General features: G+C 37.4%; 2 protein-coding genes across 5 annotated transcripts in view; both read right to left on the minus strand.

Moving 5' to 3' along the window:
- LOC135470588 (solute carrier family 2, facilitated glucose transporter member 12-like) overlaps positions 1-15,538 on the minus strand; it is a 33,692-nt gene extending 18,154 nt beyond the window's left edge. For 2 of the 4 annotated variants that reach the window (XM_064749614.1, XM_064749618.1), the window contains exon 1: positions 11,671-11,811. In XM_064749614.1, the coding sequence (XP_064605684.1) occupies positions 11,671-11,752 (82 nt within the window). In that variant the 5' untranslated portion in view covers positions 11,753-11,811. Of the gene's footprint in view, positions 1-4,107; positions 4,236-11,670; positions 11,812-13,448; positions 13,604-15,519 lie in introns of those variants that run through there. The other 2 variants (XM_064749616.1, XM_064749617.1) reach the window with 2 other exon arrangements.
- An 807-nt stretch (positions 15,539-16,345) lies between these two features.
- On the minus strand, positions 16,346-17,698 carry LOC135470854 (protein slit-like). The gene has a single exon (XM_064749901.1). The coding sequence runs from the start codon at positions 17,696-17,698 to the stop codon at positions 16,346-16,348; it is 1,353 nt and encodes a 450-aa protein (XP_064605971.1).
- Positions 17,699-18,142: the final 444 nt, after the last annotated feature.

Here is an 18,142-nt window from a genome sequence, read left to right on the forward strand (position 1 = left end):
TACTTCTGCTTGGGGTTTTAACGTCATACTTATGACGATGACAATAAGTAAATATGCTCACAGATCATCAGTAATGGAATATCCTCCTTGTGTCATTCCTCCCTAGGTAATTTACAGTATATTAATATGCACACACCGAATCAACAACAGAATATCCTCCTTGTGCTATTCTGCTCTACATACATGTATGTGCAAACCCTGAGCTCAATACATGCAGTACTTTTTGAGATACCATCCCTAACAGTTTGTTTAACATTGATTCTAATACACAATACACTAAATCAGGAACTTAGGTAATTTACAGCATATTAATACGCACACACCGAATCAACAACAGAATATCCTCCTTGTGGATCCCCCTGACAGTTTGTTTAACACTGATTCTAATACACAATACACTAAATCAGGAACTTAGGTAATTTACAGTATGTTAATACGTACACACCGAATCAACAACAGAATATCCTCCTTGTGGATCCCCCTGACAGTTTGTTTAACACTGATTCTAATACACAATACACTAAATCAGGAACTTAGGTAATTTACAGTATGTTAATACGTACACACCGAATCAACAACAGAATATCCTCCTTGTGGATCCCCCTGACAGTTTGTTTAACACTGATTCTAATACACAATACACTAAATCAGGAACTTAGGTAATTTACAGTATGTTAATACGTACACACCGAATCAACAACAGAATATCCTCCTTGTGGATCCCCCTGACAGTTTGTTTAACACTGATTCTAATACACAATACACTGAGTCAGGGAATTATTTAGTCAGTATATTAAATGTGTACACACCAAGTTAATGATGAAATATGCCCTTCGTGTTACTGTGCTCTCACCTGCAGTACTTTTTAAGATACCACCCCTAACATGGATTGTTTAAAATAACTTTTCCTGTTATTGGACACTGATGCCAACGCTCATGCTCAAGGTACGACATAAAGCTAAAATAAACAAAATGTACCTCCTTGTAGTAGTATTTATTTATTTGATTGGTGTTTTACACCGTACTGAAGAATATTTGACTTATATGATGGCGGCCAGCATTATGGTGGGAGGAAACTGAACAGAGCCCAGGAGAAACCTATGACCATCCGCATCACCCTCAGGCCAAGGACCCGCCTCCCCTTTGCAGCAGTAAGGTCTTATGTGTGTGGCTATTCACTGCCTGCATGTGGACTCTAATGAACGAGTTGTTCATTTCTGGCTTGGTAGCTCAGTTGATTGAACAGGGATGGACACCCAAAGTCGTGAGTTCGAGTCTTACTCAAACCTGAGGGTTATTTTAGTGTCAAACATTCAAGATACCAGGGTAAAGACCCAGCCTCGACTGACATGAGCCACCCGAACATGCCCCCACTGACACAATCCGCCCCCTCCCCCCCCCCCTCCACCCCCGGGCATGCCATCGTGTATTAACCTCTCCTGACAAATGCATCCTTCACATCTTATCAAACTCTATAACAAGTCTTAAATTCTCTGATTTTATGTGTCAACATACTTCAGGAAAAATCATATGATATGTTTTTAATATCTATATATATAATGCATATATCAGATACTGGTTCTTTGAATGTTCACTTTCACATATGTGTGCATGTACAACACTGAGCATGGCTGTTCAGAAAGACATTATAAGGAAAGGATTAGCAAGTTTTACAACTGCGTTTAAACTTCATGACAAACACAGAAATTGCACTTTTTATAGAATCCTGAATCCAGTCTGCCAGATTAATTTCATATTTCATACAGAGTATGATTTTAATGAAGACCATCCAATGCAATTTACACAAAAATTCAGCACCTCATATGCCCTCAAATTCTATTATTCTTATTTACTTTATTTCTACACTGGTAAAGTAAGTTAAGGGTTATGTTAAGGTTTCAAAGAAACGTTAACTCTCTAGTATACAGTATTCAACTCTGAAAACATAGCATACATGTAGGTCTAACATAGCTGAATAGGGTACAGGACAACAGAAAGCTACAGAGCATGAAGATATTCACACTGGCTGTGAAAAAGTATTGTCACAGTGGTTGCACTTGTTTTAAGGCCAGTGGTAATTAACAACTATCCTGAAGCTGAAAGGCTATACTAAACAGGCCACTAGCATAAAGACGTCATCACCAGCAAACACTATGCACTAGGCTTAAAATAGGGTGAGATTTGTTTCCATGATGTGGTATTGTACCGCCAACCTACTCAACTTACAGATGCTATATCTGAAAAAATTATGAGCCATTGTTATGTCAACAAAATCAAAGAAAGTCCAGTGTACATGGTTTAAATGCATGCATATATAACGATGACCAAGGAGTGGAAAACAGGGACTGCACATATCAGCAGTGACACCAGTACACAATTCTAACAAGCATTCACTATCTACAAGTCCTCAGTCTATGTTCAAAGGGCAATAACTGGAGGAGAATGGGAAAATTGATGCAGTGCAACACAAATAGCACATGGCCTATATCATGTCTTCAAAGTTTCATGAAAATCCAATCAAAACTGTAGGGGATGTACTTACAAAGTAATGATTACAGAAAATGCAGACAGCCAACATTCAATACCTCTTTATCCCGAAGGCATAAAATCCAACCTAACAAACTCACACTTTCTCCATTTGCTTCATCGTGCAAATCACTATCCTGTCTACAAGGCAACATTTTACACTTCTACAAGCTTGGTTAACAGATCATAATATGCTTTAAACTGTACGAAATCCACTTCTCTTATGGGGTATATACTTGTCACATCTAGTGGTCATTAGACTGTTAATGGCCAGCAGGTGAAAGCTATCGTGTACACAAAAATATATATTGATAAATTTAATGGTTTTACGCACATCAGACTTATTTTCAATCCCAGCCTACAGAATTTTTCAGTTGTACAATAGCTGTCACTAGTGTGGGTGGATGAAACCAGGGTGCCGACAGAAATTAAATCACTTTAGATTAAAGACTGTATTTTATTCTCCTGATGGTACTCACTAATGGGGTCAAACGGGTTAGCCCATTAAAAAGTCATACTTCTTTATGCACTTCATAGACTGTTTAATGATAACTACTTAAAAGCGCATGTCAATTGAGCTTTTAGTACTTTACACTATATATTCAGCAAGAGCACCACAACTGATAGTCAAATTTAAACCTGACACATACATTTACACTACGACATTTTATAAGTAATACACATTTCAATTCATAGGACTGGTGAAAATTAAGGCACAAGAATATAAAACAGCTTTTCACTGAATGACTCCATTAATGGAGATTTGTCTGAGGTAGCCAGTGAAGGCCAGTGACAGGTTTACTCAGGGCCCTCTTATTTCCAAAACTCCTCAACCTGACCACCATCAAATCACTGGGTATGGGGTTAACACCAGTGACTAAAATAAATATATTATTTATATAAAAGTGAAATATCATCATTTTCTTCACGGACAAGTAAGTGATATTTTAATTAGTTAGAAATCACTATTATTATTACCTTTTGATATATCACACCCAGACACTATGACGTCCAAAAAGAAACATTTTGTTTCATGACATTCTAAACTACAGTCAGCAGGATAACGTCATAGTACTAGGTTGTCAAACCACTGAGGTATGTTGACCAATGAAATGGCCACAAAAAAGTGTGAACATTTTCTTTATAGCTGCATTCTACTGATCATGGATGGGGCTGCAATTTTTACTTCGTCAGTTTTAACATTTCAATGCAACTCAACAAGATATGACGTCATGTATGTCACGCTATGTACGCTAAGACTGTGAAGCCCTACAACTATAAACATTGCTTCAGCGTAATCAAGTTTGCAAAATCATGATACTGTCAAAATATAAAAAACAAACAGAATATTTCACATTGAAAACTGAATACCATAAGTAGTTTTCTCGTGGGTTATCATTCCCACCTCTTACTTGAAAATTGTTTCCTGGTTTCTCCCTTGATGTGCTAACAAACCTTCTTCTATGAAGCTTTCATACCTCACCCAGAGACCCTGTGTGATATGTGAAGAGAAAATCAGACAAGGGAGATTTACCTGTGATTAAATACATATTAAACTCCTACCATATCACAGAGAGTTACCATCAATTTTTGTCTCCATCCCTGTCCTTACAGGTAGCAACTGTGTCGGGAGGTTACATTGAACAGAAAGTTAGAGCAGCCACCTAGTGCACACATCCTCAGCTCCATCCACTCACAGTGGTGTCAAATGCTCTCAAGTATTTTACTATAAATAACCTCAAGGGAAAACTCCAGCTGACAAGTCCCAGTAAGGGTCTGTCTTCAATTTCCCAATCTGCTGATTATGTTTATCAAGCTTATCTTTTCCACTTCTGCACTTGAATGAAGTTTATTTTTTATTAATCTCACAATATATTTACACGTATAATGATCATAAACATAAGGCCATAATTTGAACAAAAAAAAGTGTAATAAGAAAATGTCAATAAATAATTGCTGTGAAAACTATGGTTAGGATACATTTCGGTCTTAATTTAATGTCATTCCCTGTCTAATATCATATCCAGCCCTTTTCAGTGAGATTTTTCATGGTGAGCTTTGTCCATGGTTATATGGTTCAATTGTGAGAGTATATATGCATGCATACGCTTAATATCTGTGCCCCACAGCCCATCCCTTCACAGCCCACCTCTGTTTCATCTACTACCTGGTAATCGATATCCTCACAGAGTATGAAAATTATCAAACATCTGCACAAAAAAAAAAAAACGTTCATATCTATTTGATCAAGTACCGTACTTATGAAGACTTCACCTTGTTCTGCGCCATCTGGTAAAATAATTATAATAAAGTCATGTGTGGTACTATAAATAGCTTGAATGTGTATGTCGTTAGATCAATGATTTGGATTCTCTTTTTTGTCTACTAGTTTACCACTTTATTTGGAAGAAAGATGAACACAAACTGTGCATAAATCATTCTTTATGATTTAAACTGTACATCACACTTTAACATAACAAAAAAACAAAACAATATTTTAAACTATAATATATTGTGCTGGCAGGGCTACCCCAGCTTTTAAACATACAACACGTCTTTCAAAATAGACATGCATATAGTAAATAAGTCAATTTGTTAGATTCAGGAAATGATTTTACACTTTTTGCTGCATATAGTTTAAATTTAGCTACAAATTATTCTTTATTTTTGATATAATTTGAAATTCGCTACTGATATGTGAAGAGAAGTTAAGAATATTACAAATAAAGACTTTCTAAATAGAAGGTAATACATTACTCAGTCTTATCAATATAACATACACACATGACATAGTGGCACTGCCTATCACCTGAACAGTTTACATGTGCAAAGGCCATATGTTATGTCTCTGTAGTGAATGTCTTAGAGCAGTCAATCTCCACCTGATTCATGCACCTAATTCGGTCATTTAATTTAGAAGACAACAGCTGTTGAAATAACTTTATTTATTTGATTGGTGTTTTACGCCGTACTCCAGAATATTTCATTTCTACAACAAAGGCCAGCATTATGGTGGGAGGAAACCAGGCAAGGCCCTGAGAAAAGTCAACACCATCCGCAGGTTGCCAGCAGACCTTCCCACGGCTGGAGAGGAATCCAGCATAATAAAATAAATTAATAAATGCAACAAAGAAACAATTCCTAAAAGACATCAACAACATTCAAACTAAGTGTGTTCATGCAGATTCATTGAGAGCTATAAGAAGATACATGTCTACAATAAGCTGTTCAACATGTAAAGCAAGACAGACCTACTCATCTCAGCAGGAGGAAGCCTGGACAACACAATCACAGCCGGAAATACAGGACAAGAACATCACAATACAAGGCCTTAGAAAACCTTTCTAATGAAACTTTCTAGGCCAGCTGCGACATTGTGCAAGTGCTGCTGTTACAACATACATCTGTGCATGTATTGTCCGACCACGTACAATCAAAATCAGCCCTCTAATGTACATTTAGACGTTTGTGTTTAATAACAGGCATTAATGTAAACCTTCCAACTACATTTTGTGCTAAAACTGAACAGTTTTCAAACCTCATTATACTTATACTCAATTTGATACATTCTCACAAGAATTACAATTTTATCTATTATCCAGGAAATAAAAGAAAAAAGAACACAAATCTTCTCCCACATGAACCTGTTAATAGTTAAAATGAAAGGCTTGTAACAGATGTACATGCGTGTAAAATTATAAGACATAACTGTATATCCTTGCACACATCATATCAATGTTCAGATAATTAGAAAATCAATCCACTGTATGAATGAAACCTTTATTTAAAGAGGATTATTTCACAGATTGACGTTTAGCATAACTCTACAAGAACTGAAGCTGTAGAAGAATGTGCTTTACAACATGTGAGTTACAGAAAGAATCCCACCATGTTAATTAACAAGGTCTGCATAGCTTACGGCTATTTAACGCAGACTGGGAATAATCCTGAAGATCTTGGCTTTGTGGCCTAATTGCTATATGATTATGGGAAAACATGATAGGCATGGCAATACAAGCATGATAATGACAATGACAGCACCACATACATTTACATATTGGCACAATAAACTAAACAAAACAAGAAGAATTTTATACTAAAGTTGCATTTTGCCTTCATAAAGGGATGACCTCATTCATAAAGGAAATTCTCTGCCACAGCAGGAGCATGTTCAAACTTTGGAGAAGGAGATTAGCAGATTCCCAGTGTTCTTGGTGACAATGAATGAGTGACAGCATTCACTGGGCAGTTTGCACAGACTACCATGAATTGAACATCACTAGTCTTCCACCAATATGTTGAGAAAATTCATCAGAGGAAAGTTCATCAGTAACTTGCCAAATGTTGGTGGTTTACCCAGGGCACTTCAGTTTCCTCCACTAATAAAATTTTGATGTATCAGGTATGGAACAACAATGAAATAAATAAAGAAATAAAATAGCAACTTTTTGTATAGTGTCAACTGAAAGGTGGACTGCAAAACAAAAAATGTTGTCAACAGTCCTCTCCTATTATTGTATAAGAACTTTACATGTACATACATATTTTCCCTTATGATTGTACTACAGTTCTGCATAACTTCGAAGAAAGGTTTAAAATTACAGCATTTTCGCACTGATTTCAAATCAGGATCCATAAGATCTACATACATGTAATGTACCTTCTCAATAATTACAGACGCATTTTCATAAACTGTATACAATGATGCCTTGTGAAGGCTGTTGTCTTAAGCAGTAAACTCTCTGTGGGGAATAGGGGATTACCGGTAGTCAATCAGTGACGGTAGTCGATCAGTGACAGTAGTCCACGCTTCCGTCACAACTCCGAGAGCCTCACCAGTTTGGCAAGACGGGGACAGACACATTGCTTGGTTTTTAAAACATTCTGTGTAGAGTCGCATACATGTTTAACAAATATCTCTTAACTTGGAATACTGGCCCTGATAATTCTAGGCTTAAGTGAGTAAGTGAGTGAGTGAATGAGTAAGTGCTCGGGGTTTAACGTCGTTCTTAACAATTTTTCAGTCATATGACGTCAAAGGAATCCTCAGTGCTTGTAATGTGCCTCCTTATGCAGGACAGATTTCCACCGCTCTTTTATCTAGTGCTGCTTCACTGAGAAGCCTTGCCAAAGGCAAGTAAGCCACCCCGCCCGAGCCATTATACTGATACCATTATACTGGGTCAACCAGTCGTTGCACTATCCCCTTCATGCTAAACACCAAGCGAGGAAGTTATAACTTCCTCTTTTAAGGTCCTAGGTGTGACTCGCTCCAGGATTGACCCTGGATCTACCGCTCACGAAGCAGATGCTTTACCAACTGTACTATCAGGGCCGGTAGGCTTAAGTGCAACAACTGCAAGTTGTGAATTTCAACCGGGATCTGGACATATGGAAAGATGGTTACAAACATTTTTCCCTGTGGATTTTTCCATATCAGTCAGCTTCCCAGTTACTTTTTGTTTAAATACAGATTTCACCTGGACATTGCGTAAAGGTGTCTTAGTTAAAATAAGAAACACAGTTAATAAGAGATAGGGTTAACTCCATAAACAATAAAACCTGGTGACACAAAAACTGCACCCCTGTTCGAGGGTTAATACTAGCATTACAACAGCCTGCAGGTGGGATTATTTACTCCCACGCCTCTCCCCTAGGTCACCTGTAAATATGTCACTGAGCTAGCTAAATCTTCAGTCATGAACGCTTATATGTATGTGATTTATTTATATTTACATGGTTTATCTTAGCTAGTTCGATCAGCCCAAATGCAAAAAAAAACAACAGTATTTCTTCTGTTTTTAAGGGTATTCTTTTCAAAAAACAGGCATGCTTTTAACGTTGGTCACATCCTCAAATTGTGTAAGATTTAGATGATCAAATTATGCAAATACAACACTGATTTAATAATGTGAAAGAAGCCTGACCCCCCCAAAAGGTATTAAAAACAAAATAACTGAGACAATATGCTTTTACAAAGATTATAGAGATCTGTACAACAGCAGTGTGCGTGTCTCCCTCTTTTTTTAGGTCTCAATCCATATATATATAAATAACAAAAGTCTGACACTTATTTATTTATTTATTTATTTGATTGGTGTTTTATGCCGTACTCAAGAATATTTCACTTATATGACAACGGCCAGCATTATGGTGAGACTAAACTGGGCAGAGCCCAGGGGGGGGAACCCATGACCATCCGCAGGTTGCTGGCAGACCTTCCCACGTACGGCCGGAGAGGAAGCCAGCATGAGCTGGACTTGAACTCACAGCGACCGCATTGGTGAGAGACTCCTGGGTCATTACGCTGCGCTAGCGCGCCTGACACTTATTAGGATAAATTTTAAAAATAATTCTGTTCATGATTATCACCACTATTTATCATGATGTCTTATAAACGACTGTCACAATTGATGCATTCTATGCTTCGTCCGTTAACTTCAACTTCCTTTGTTGTCTTCCACATTTCAGTTTATTTGTGCTCCTGTTCATTCCAAGACCAGTTCAGTTTTATTAATTCCATCTTCCTAACAATACATAAATGTTGAACGAAGGCATGAATGATATCCAATGTCCACACACATTTACAGTTGCAAAGAAATTGAGCCAGAGTAGGAAATTAACTTCAAAAAATCACATACATGTGGCCCTGGGCAGTGCTCTTAGTAACATACTGAAATGATTTTTCTATTTACATGCAATGAAGGCCAGATTTAAACCAGTGGCTTCTGATGTAAACCTGCTCATAACTATAAATCCGATGATGCACAAATCTATTTATTTATTTATATATTTGATTGGTGTTTTAAGGTGTACTCAATTGGACATATGACGGCTGTCAGTATTGTGGTGAGAGGAAACCCTGGTAAAGCCCGGGGGAAACCCACAACCATCCGTAGGTTGCTGGAAGACCTTCCCAGGTACGACCTGAGTGGAAGCCAGCATGAACTAGACTTGCTCTGCCCGCTTTCCTCTCACCATGATGCTGGCCACTATCATATAAGTGAAATATTCTTGAGTACCGCTTCAAATACCCATCAAAAAACATACATGAAATAAATAAATAAGCTTTGCATCATGCATGTGATGCTTTATATAGGATTCATAAAAACTAATGATCTTGTCCTAACACAGTGTTTAGCACTGCTTCACCAGGCAATGCCAATAATCCGCATTTCAAACTTTCAGCCTGTCCCAAGTTCCCAGTACCACTATACATCAGATAAGCACATGTGGTTAAGACAGGCTGGCAATTCTCCAACTCACACTCCCAGTTTATCCCAAGCTGCCATTACTGCTTTGAACCAGACAGATCAATAGTGCACACAATCAATATAACCTGGCCAAGGTAGACCATACCTAAATTAAATCTTAAATACATGTAAAACGAGACTGTAACTCTCCAACCTTATCATGTTAGGACAGAGTGTACGTGCATGGAATTTGCCACATTTCAAAAGTATACTGTCTTGTATATATACATCTATATACTTATGTACACAGCCTTGGACTTATCCACGTGTACAGAACACTGGACAGGAAACAACAGCTAAACAGGCCGATTAAGTGCAGGTGAATTTAGAAACTGAACGGCTATTTTCAAACCAATCAAACAACAGGCAAAGGATGATAGTGATCTGACAACATCTGCAGGGGATATGAGCTGCTTTTATGTCTGATATTACAATTATATTAAACAGTAGGTCCAAACTGAATCAATCAAATAATCTATATCAAATCGAATCTATATTTGTCCACAAATTACAAGTACCCTAATTCTTCACCCTTTTCAACTGCTTCTGCAACCAATATTTTGAAACATTCTGAGAGAACTGTGAGATATAGAAAAATAATATGTACAGTTTTATGAAGCTTGCATCTCTAATAACACAAACATTCATATTTGGTGTCATTTTCAAAGCAACTGTATACATATAAAATTTGACTGAAAAAAGCACTTGAGAGGTTGAAAAGGTTGAAAATTTATAGTGTACCTTGACAAAGGTAAGCCTCGCGTACTTGCAATTCCATACTCCATACTGACAGGTAAACCAAAGTAGGACACAACTTGTGCACATAGATACCATGCAAATGTACTTAATCAGAAACAGAAAGATATTTTTTCTTTACGGATTCACTAATGCGTAAGTTTCTGATTCATATGTATGTCATTGGCAGGCAGTCATGGCAGTAGTTGGACCAAGTCCACAAAGTGTTTTTTTTTTTAACTCCGGTGAAAGTTAAAACATAGTACATAGCTAACTGCGTAGCTAACAGCCTAGGATGTTTGAAGTGTGATAGATTTATCTCAAAGTAACCATGACAGATCTCCTTGGGTTGAAAAATTTGAAATTATGACTCAAGTTAAAATTTGCTGTGTGAAACTAGCATCTCTACAGATGGATTTACATTTATGTTTGATATGGCTGTAATTCCTGGATCATGAGGTGGTGTTAGACACAAAATCAAAATTTTAACCATTAAATTTTCCATGTTCATTTTATTTTAGCAGAAATTTGTTGTACAATAACTAAGCCAGAATTCATGTTGTCACACAATATTTTAACCTTGTTAGAAATTAGAAATAGCAATTTTAAAGTAATTGGAACTTTTTACTAAAGTCTAAGATCGCTGAGTGATCCGAGGCCAAGTGTCTTTATACTGTTTCTAGCTACTTCTTTATCATTATAAATATGCTTTATTCAGTAACTAAAATGTGGCATAAAACCCTAATCATTTATTCTTTTGGTCACTAATGTTACAACAAGTTTGTGATATATCTGTTTCTTTGCATCACAAATTGAAAAAGACATGTAATTCTTCCAAAATCAAACCTGTACAAAATTAAGCCTTAAATTTGCACAAGATAAATGTACCGTAATAAGCTATAAATTTACCAAAAACAGAACATTAGTGTATCACCATTCTACCATAATTCAACCAAAAGCATGATCAAATTGCCTACATCAGTTTCATCAAGCAGAGGCTATCATCAATGTAGTTCCAAAATAAAAATTAGTTTTTAATCACAAGAATAAACTTACATACTATTACTTAAAATCAAAGCAACAATCAGAAAACAAAATGTTAAGAAAAAAAATTAAAGAAACTAAAGGAATACCATTAAACATTCCCAAAAAGTACCTGTTTCTTCCGAGATGGGCTTTGAAGAGTATTGTTTGTATTCATCATCATAGGATCCCTTGAGACTGCCGTAACCTGCCATTTTCCTGCCAGTAACTTGCACTATGTTACCATTCTCATCTTGACACCAAATGTATAGTTACAAAACATTTGTGAACAAGTGAGGAGTATGACATGAAGCTTCTCAAGAAATAAGCCCTCATGTTGGATCAGTCAAACGAAAAACAGCTTAAGCAAATTAGGATAGCCTACGCAGGCACTTAAAAAAAGAGTTTACATGAGCAGTTTGTAGTTTTAACACGTATTGACATGGCGTCCAGGTAATCTGTCCTTCAAACGTTCTGTAAAGCCTAAATTGGTGCCACTATGCTCTGTTTGCCTATGAAACTGTGGCTTAAGCCCATCCTGTTGTCACGGCTCCGTAGTGGGGGGTGCACATCTCAATGTTGTTGTAGAGGTAAAGTGGCGTCAGCAATAACGCAACAAACAGTGACAACACATGTCCATGTAATCCAAAACACCTATCCTTTGATCTCACCAAGTAATCTTATTGGATGGCTGAAACTGTGCTCTAATCTGCTACTTGTAGTTATAATCATACAGGTAATGTCTAAAGCCATGTAGGTTACAAGCCTTAAATCTTTGTACAACCTAGGATTAAGTCTTGTCCTGCTTTTAATGGATTAAATTTTCCTCAATCAAACGTACGTCTTTGTTCAGAATTTTTTTTTTTTTTTACAGGGGCAACAACTTCAAACTGAGGAGATAAGCATGTAGTGATCCATTCATTCAGTGTATGTTATAAGGTAAAACAAATGTAACCTTCCTACTGAAAGCTAAGTTGTGTCCAATCCCTTTAGACCCTCTTCTGACTCAAAATGTGTAACAGATGTTTCAACGTCAAGATCCTGTCACATTGCTTGATCTGATAACAGCTGAGTAAAATCATTATTTATTATTGATTGAATAATTTTGAACAAGAATTTATCATGTGCCAGAAACTATCAGGTTTTTGAAATATTTCTGTGTAATACCATAATGAAGAGATCAGGTGCATATTTCTTTACCTTGGGGAAATACTAACTCTAAAACTTTGACAAAATCTTGTTTTGTCGGACTAAATATGCAAAAGTTATGCCTGGATCAAGCTGGTTTTCAAACTCGAACTTTTATCCACATCAGACAGATATTTGAAGCAGATATCAGAATTCATGAAACCGATAAATACGCAAAACATGCACAGATCTGGCTGGTTTTCAATCTTGATTTGAGGTTACATAAAATGAACCTGCACAAAATTCTAAATCAAAATCAAACCAATATTTGGAGCAGTCACATGCACTGCATGAAAACCACCGCCCACAGAGAATCTATTGAATTCAGTTACCCGAAATATCCAAAACTTCTGTACATGCACTAGGCTGGTTTTTTGAACATGGTTCACAATGTGAAGCTGCATACCTTTTATCAAAATCAGACATTACACAATGATTAGCTGGCTTACACTAGTTTAAGCCTCAAACACCATCTCCACTGTATTTCACCTTTCAGAAGCACATAAATGTCTAAAAATGATAATTTAATGTCAACACTTAAAAACTTTTCTGATAGGAAATTAATCAAACTTTGATATTTTCCATTGCCATATAACTATTTCTGATAATAAATTAATCAAATTTCACAAAGTCCTCCCATGAGGTGGATGACTGTCAAAATCAAGCAAAATTTTTCAATGGAAAAATGTTAAACTTAAGGTGAAATACAGTACTGGTAATTACCTAAGGCTGTGTCTTCAACTCCCTCTGAAGTTATCATCTCTTGACCTGTGTCTTCCACTCACAAACTAAGCCATCTCTGTCAGGATCTAGCTTCAACATCTCTCTTGGTTTCCACATCTCTCACAGCTAAACAGAAAACTCCTGACCTGGCTGGCCTGCAGTGAACATAAGTAAAAGAATTAATGCTTCCTTATAGGTACAATAGGCCATACGTTATACCTGTACAAAGGCAGCATTTTAGTGATTTTATATTGAAATATAACTCACAGGCAAAGCCTTCAAAAAAAAAAAACCAAAAAAAAAAACACCTTCTTCAGGACAAAGTGGTTTCTGCTCTACTCATTGTCATTCATCCTCGAATATTAATTGAATGTGTTCCTATCTGACTAAAATTCCTTACATGTGCAATGGTTTTGATTGAAAGTTAGCAAAAAAAAAAAAAAAACACTTGGTGAGGATTAGGCCAATCACACTAGATTCCTGGTTTCCTCTCATCACCCACCATTTTATCACCACCATTTTATCTGGGCCACCATACTGGAATTCATTATTTCATTGTTTCCCACATTTCAACAGGTGAGATTATGATAAAATAGTAATCACAGCCAAAATATTGATGATGATATTCTGATAGGGAACAAGAAATCAAGTGACACTTGCCTTATGTTGAGCTCTTATGTCCGAGACACTGGAAAGATGGCAATTATATCCATGTGTTCAAGTTTGTGGCTTTGTAAATTACATAAAGGTAAAATAATAGTATATTTAATGACGTATACTATGATCTATCACATGTGTATTTTCTCGTTACAAGTATGGCTGAATTTCCAGAAATAAAATATACACATTTAATACACACTATTTTACATGTATTTTAACTAAATGACCAGTTTACATGAAATGTTAGTTTTAATAATTCAAGCAATTATTCATGTGTATTCAAGAAAATTCTATGATATTGTGGTTGTTGGTTGTCATGCTTGAGTAGTTTTTAAAAATTTCATGATATTCTTGCGGAAAGTCCAAGAAACAGGCAGTATTGAGCCTACTTAATAGCTGTTTACTGTCACGATTTCATGTCAGTACTAGAGATTCAATACTCTTGCGAAGACCATAGCCTACCCTCTTCAAATGTTGCTCTAAGCTTCTTATGCAGGATCCTACTTTTGACATTAAACTTAAGCAATTATAAAACATTCATACTGTATAGGCTGGCTGATCAGGCTCTTTGAAATTGGTTAAAGGTGTCAATTACAAATGCATATTTTATTTCATTAATAATTTTTAAATAATTATTTAATAGACTATATCTGTTTTTTTGTTTTCTTTCTTAATTTTATTTAAAAAAAAAACTAAATGAACAACTTTTTAATGGGCAAAAGGATCACTGATTTCCCTATTTCATCAAATAAAGTATACCACCTTGGCTTATTTGATATTCTGACATGGGGCCTACCGGTATTCATCGGCCATTCAACAGACCAGGTAGGCCCAATAGACTATGACACTGACAGATGTTGAAGAAGTAGGGAGATCACTTAGCTAGTAGAATTATATGAAGTGCTCGCCATAATGTATAGATTTGCAAAATAATGTCATGAATAAATTAAGTAAATATGATGATCCAGATGAGAACTTCAGCACGGGCTATCTCTTATCTCAGGGGTCACAATTTCAGACAGGCTACCGACATACCTACCGTCAGTCATCTAACTAAACTTAGACCATGGAGGTAGAACATGAAGAACGGAATCTACAGCCATGCTTACAGACGCATTACGGTAAAAAGTCCATAAGGCTTAGAGGTACTGGCGCATTCCTAATAAAATTTGTTTCAGGCAACAACTCCCTTTTCTTAACAAGACTTCGCGGCTACCAAAACAACAACAACTACATATAGTCTGACTACAGTCGTGATGAATACCGTCAACCTGTTCCGTAAGTATTGTTCAATGATACCCGAGTATCATGAGCATAACGACATCTGTATTATGCTATTGTAACACACCAATCACAGTGATGGTTTCACTTTTGTCCAACTTTACCATCAATACAAGCATCAGCAACTTACATCATTCTCACCTGTGGTGTTGTGTGCAACGAGAATGTAACTCCGCTTCATCATCTGAATTAAACAGAGTAGCCTCCCCTTGTTCAAGAAAATCCCTTCCAAAGACAAAATTACAGTATTGGTTCTTGTAATTCATTGCTACCCTTCTTTCACGCAAGGAAACATGTGAAAATAAAGGTGAGCTTTATTATTTCTGTAAAAACTCACCTATAATAAAAGAAACTCAGGAAACACTGCTCTTGCTGAACTATGGATGGATATGGATGTTTACCTTTGGGATTTTAAACGTCAGCTCTGCTCTGAAACGCTATGCATTGTAAAGGAATAACTAGACGGCCTGGGGAGGTTAGTGATCGACTGTTTTCCGAAATTTTACAATGGTTCCTTAAGGGGTCAATGAGGGCTATCCATGATTATGCGACCACCAGCAAGAATAAGCATCCAGGGCTAGTGACAAATAACGGTCCCGTTCGCCAGGTATACCGCACCTGAGAAGCCTCCTTTCAAAGCTGGTGCTATTGTAACCCAAGCTAAGCTGGACGTCCCTACAGTAACGCCCAGCTTCGGTCGTGAAGATTTCCACGCGGACAATTTCACTAAGAAAAAAGAAATGATTGAGCTATTTGCTTCAGCCATGACCTCTGTCAAATAAGTGAAATATCACTAGGTTCTCGCGCTAACATGAATAAAATACAGTGTAATGCTCGTGCTCACTCTATGAGGAATAGCATTATTCGAAGATAAACACTTTTTATGTACTACATCTCTTTATTGAATGTTATATCTGACACATCTTTGGTACCGGTACATGGTGAGTAAAAAATGTTTAAATTCCGATCTCACATTCCGTTAGTTGATTGCTGATGAACTGTTTGAAGCTTTCCGTCGAAAACCGACAATTGCCGAAGATAAAGGCTGATCCAGACCACTTCAGGATCCATTGTAAGTCGCAAGTGCATTCGATGTTGTTGTTGCTAAGGTCAAGAATTTGAGTTGCCGAGGACAGGTGGGTGACAGCTTTAGGGATGTTTGTCAAACTTGTGTTGCTCAGGTCTAACTGATTCAAGTAACTCGCGGAAGCAAAAACAAAGTCGTAGACGTAAACAATGGGGTTGCCGGCAAGTCGGAGACTCAGAATGTGTGGCAGACTGTCCAAGTCGCCCCTCTCTAGTGTAGAAATTTCGTTATTAGACAGGTCCAAGTGCAGCAGTTTAAGCAGGGATCTTAGTGATGATGGAACCTGTTTGAACCCGTTGCCGGCCAAGTTCAGCGTTTTCACCGTTGTGTTTCGCGGAAGTGAATCATCGGCTATGAACTTCAGATCTGGATTGCCTGAAACCTGAACATACAGTAGACCAGAAAATGTATGAAAAATCTCGGGAAAGCGGGAGAGCCCAACGTCGTGCAGCGTCAAGTTCTTCACACCCGACATTGGCTGCTGGCAGTATGGAACGGGAGAGTAATGAGCGGAACCACGATGATGAGACATCTCCAAGGCTTGTAGTCTTGTCAGGTGACAAACAGCATCGGGAAAGCGCAACAAACCAGTGTCTGAGAACGTTAGGTTGAGCAAACTGTGCTCAAATCCATGGAAGGCCGTATCAGGAATGGTTATTAGTTTTTCATTGGACACCATGAGGTATTTAAGACGGCGTAAAAAGCGAAGCTGCTCTGGCCATTCAGACAATCTCCCAATTCCCACGGAGAACTTTTCCAGGGTGTCTCCTAATGTAAACATTGTACCACCATCCAAGGCTTTCGCGTCATTAACGGTCAATTCCGTGATGTTCACACCTTGCAAAGCTTGTCCAAAATTTACATCTGTCGGATTATCTCCGAGGTATAAGTTCACATTGACATTGGCGAGTGCAGAAAAGCCACCAGGCTCAAATGTGATGGTGGTGCTGCTTCCGTTCAAGGCGATGAAAAGTTCCCTACCTGTCACCAGGTTGGCGAAGTCCCCTTTCTTGATGGAACTAATTCGGTTGCCGTCGAGGAAGAGCCTGTTGTATTCCCTGAAGGTGGATCTGAATGTCGGCACCGTAGATAATCTGGCATTGGAACAGATGATGTCCGCACCCTTACACGCACAAACGCTTGTCGATGTCGCACATTCGTCTTGGTTGGAAACAAATCCCTCACTGTACATCACTAGCACAAACAACAGCACCAGTAACATCTGAAATTAGTCCAAATCAAACGTGTTTGTTTGTCAAAAATCACATTTTTTGGATTGTTTACTCATTCACAACACTGGTCAGGGAGATGGAAACGTGATAGAGAAGTGAACAAACCTTCGAAACTTTTCTGTGTACTGAGCTTGTGAGGATGTTAAGCTAAGGTTTAACAACAAATATATGGAACTAGAACAGGCTCGAAAAGACACGAGTATGAATAGGTTTCACATTGCTAGTGATGAACAAAGCGACAAAAATACTTTGTACACAATGACTTATTCACAGGCTTTCGGAAGAGACTTCTCCCATCATCAGGTGTAGTGGCAAATGCAAAAAAGTGGCAATAATGTGACATTATATGTCGGGTGACCATAAAAAAATGGGCCGTACTTCAGTATCTCAAGTCAGCTTCTAAAAATTTACACACTCAAAAGCCATTATATCCT

Source organism: Liolophura sinensis, chromosome 7 (assembly GCF_032854445.1).
Source record: "Liolophura sinensis isolate JHLJ2023 chromosome 7, CUHK_Ljap_v2, whole genome shotgun sequence".
NCBI lineage: Eukaryota > Metazoa > Mollusca > Polyplacophora > Chitonida > Chitonidae > Liolophura > Liolophura sinensis.

What these genes read in the sequence shown, in the direction of transcription:
- LOC135470854 (XM_064749901.1), bottom strand. Translation starts at nt 17,698, where the DNA reads ATGTTACTGGTGCTGTTGTTTGTGCTAGTGATGTACAGTGAGGGATTT.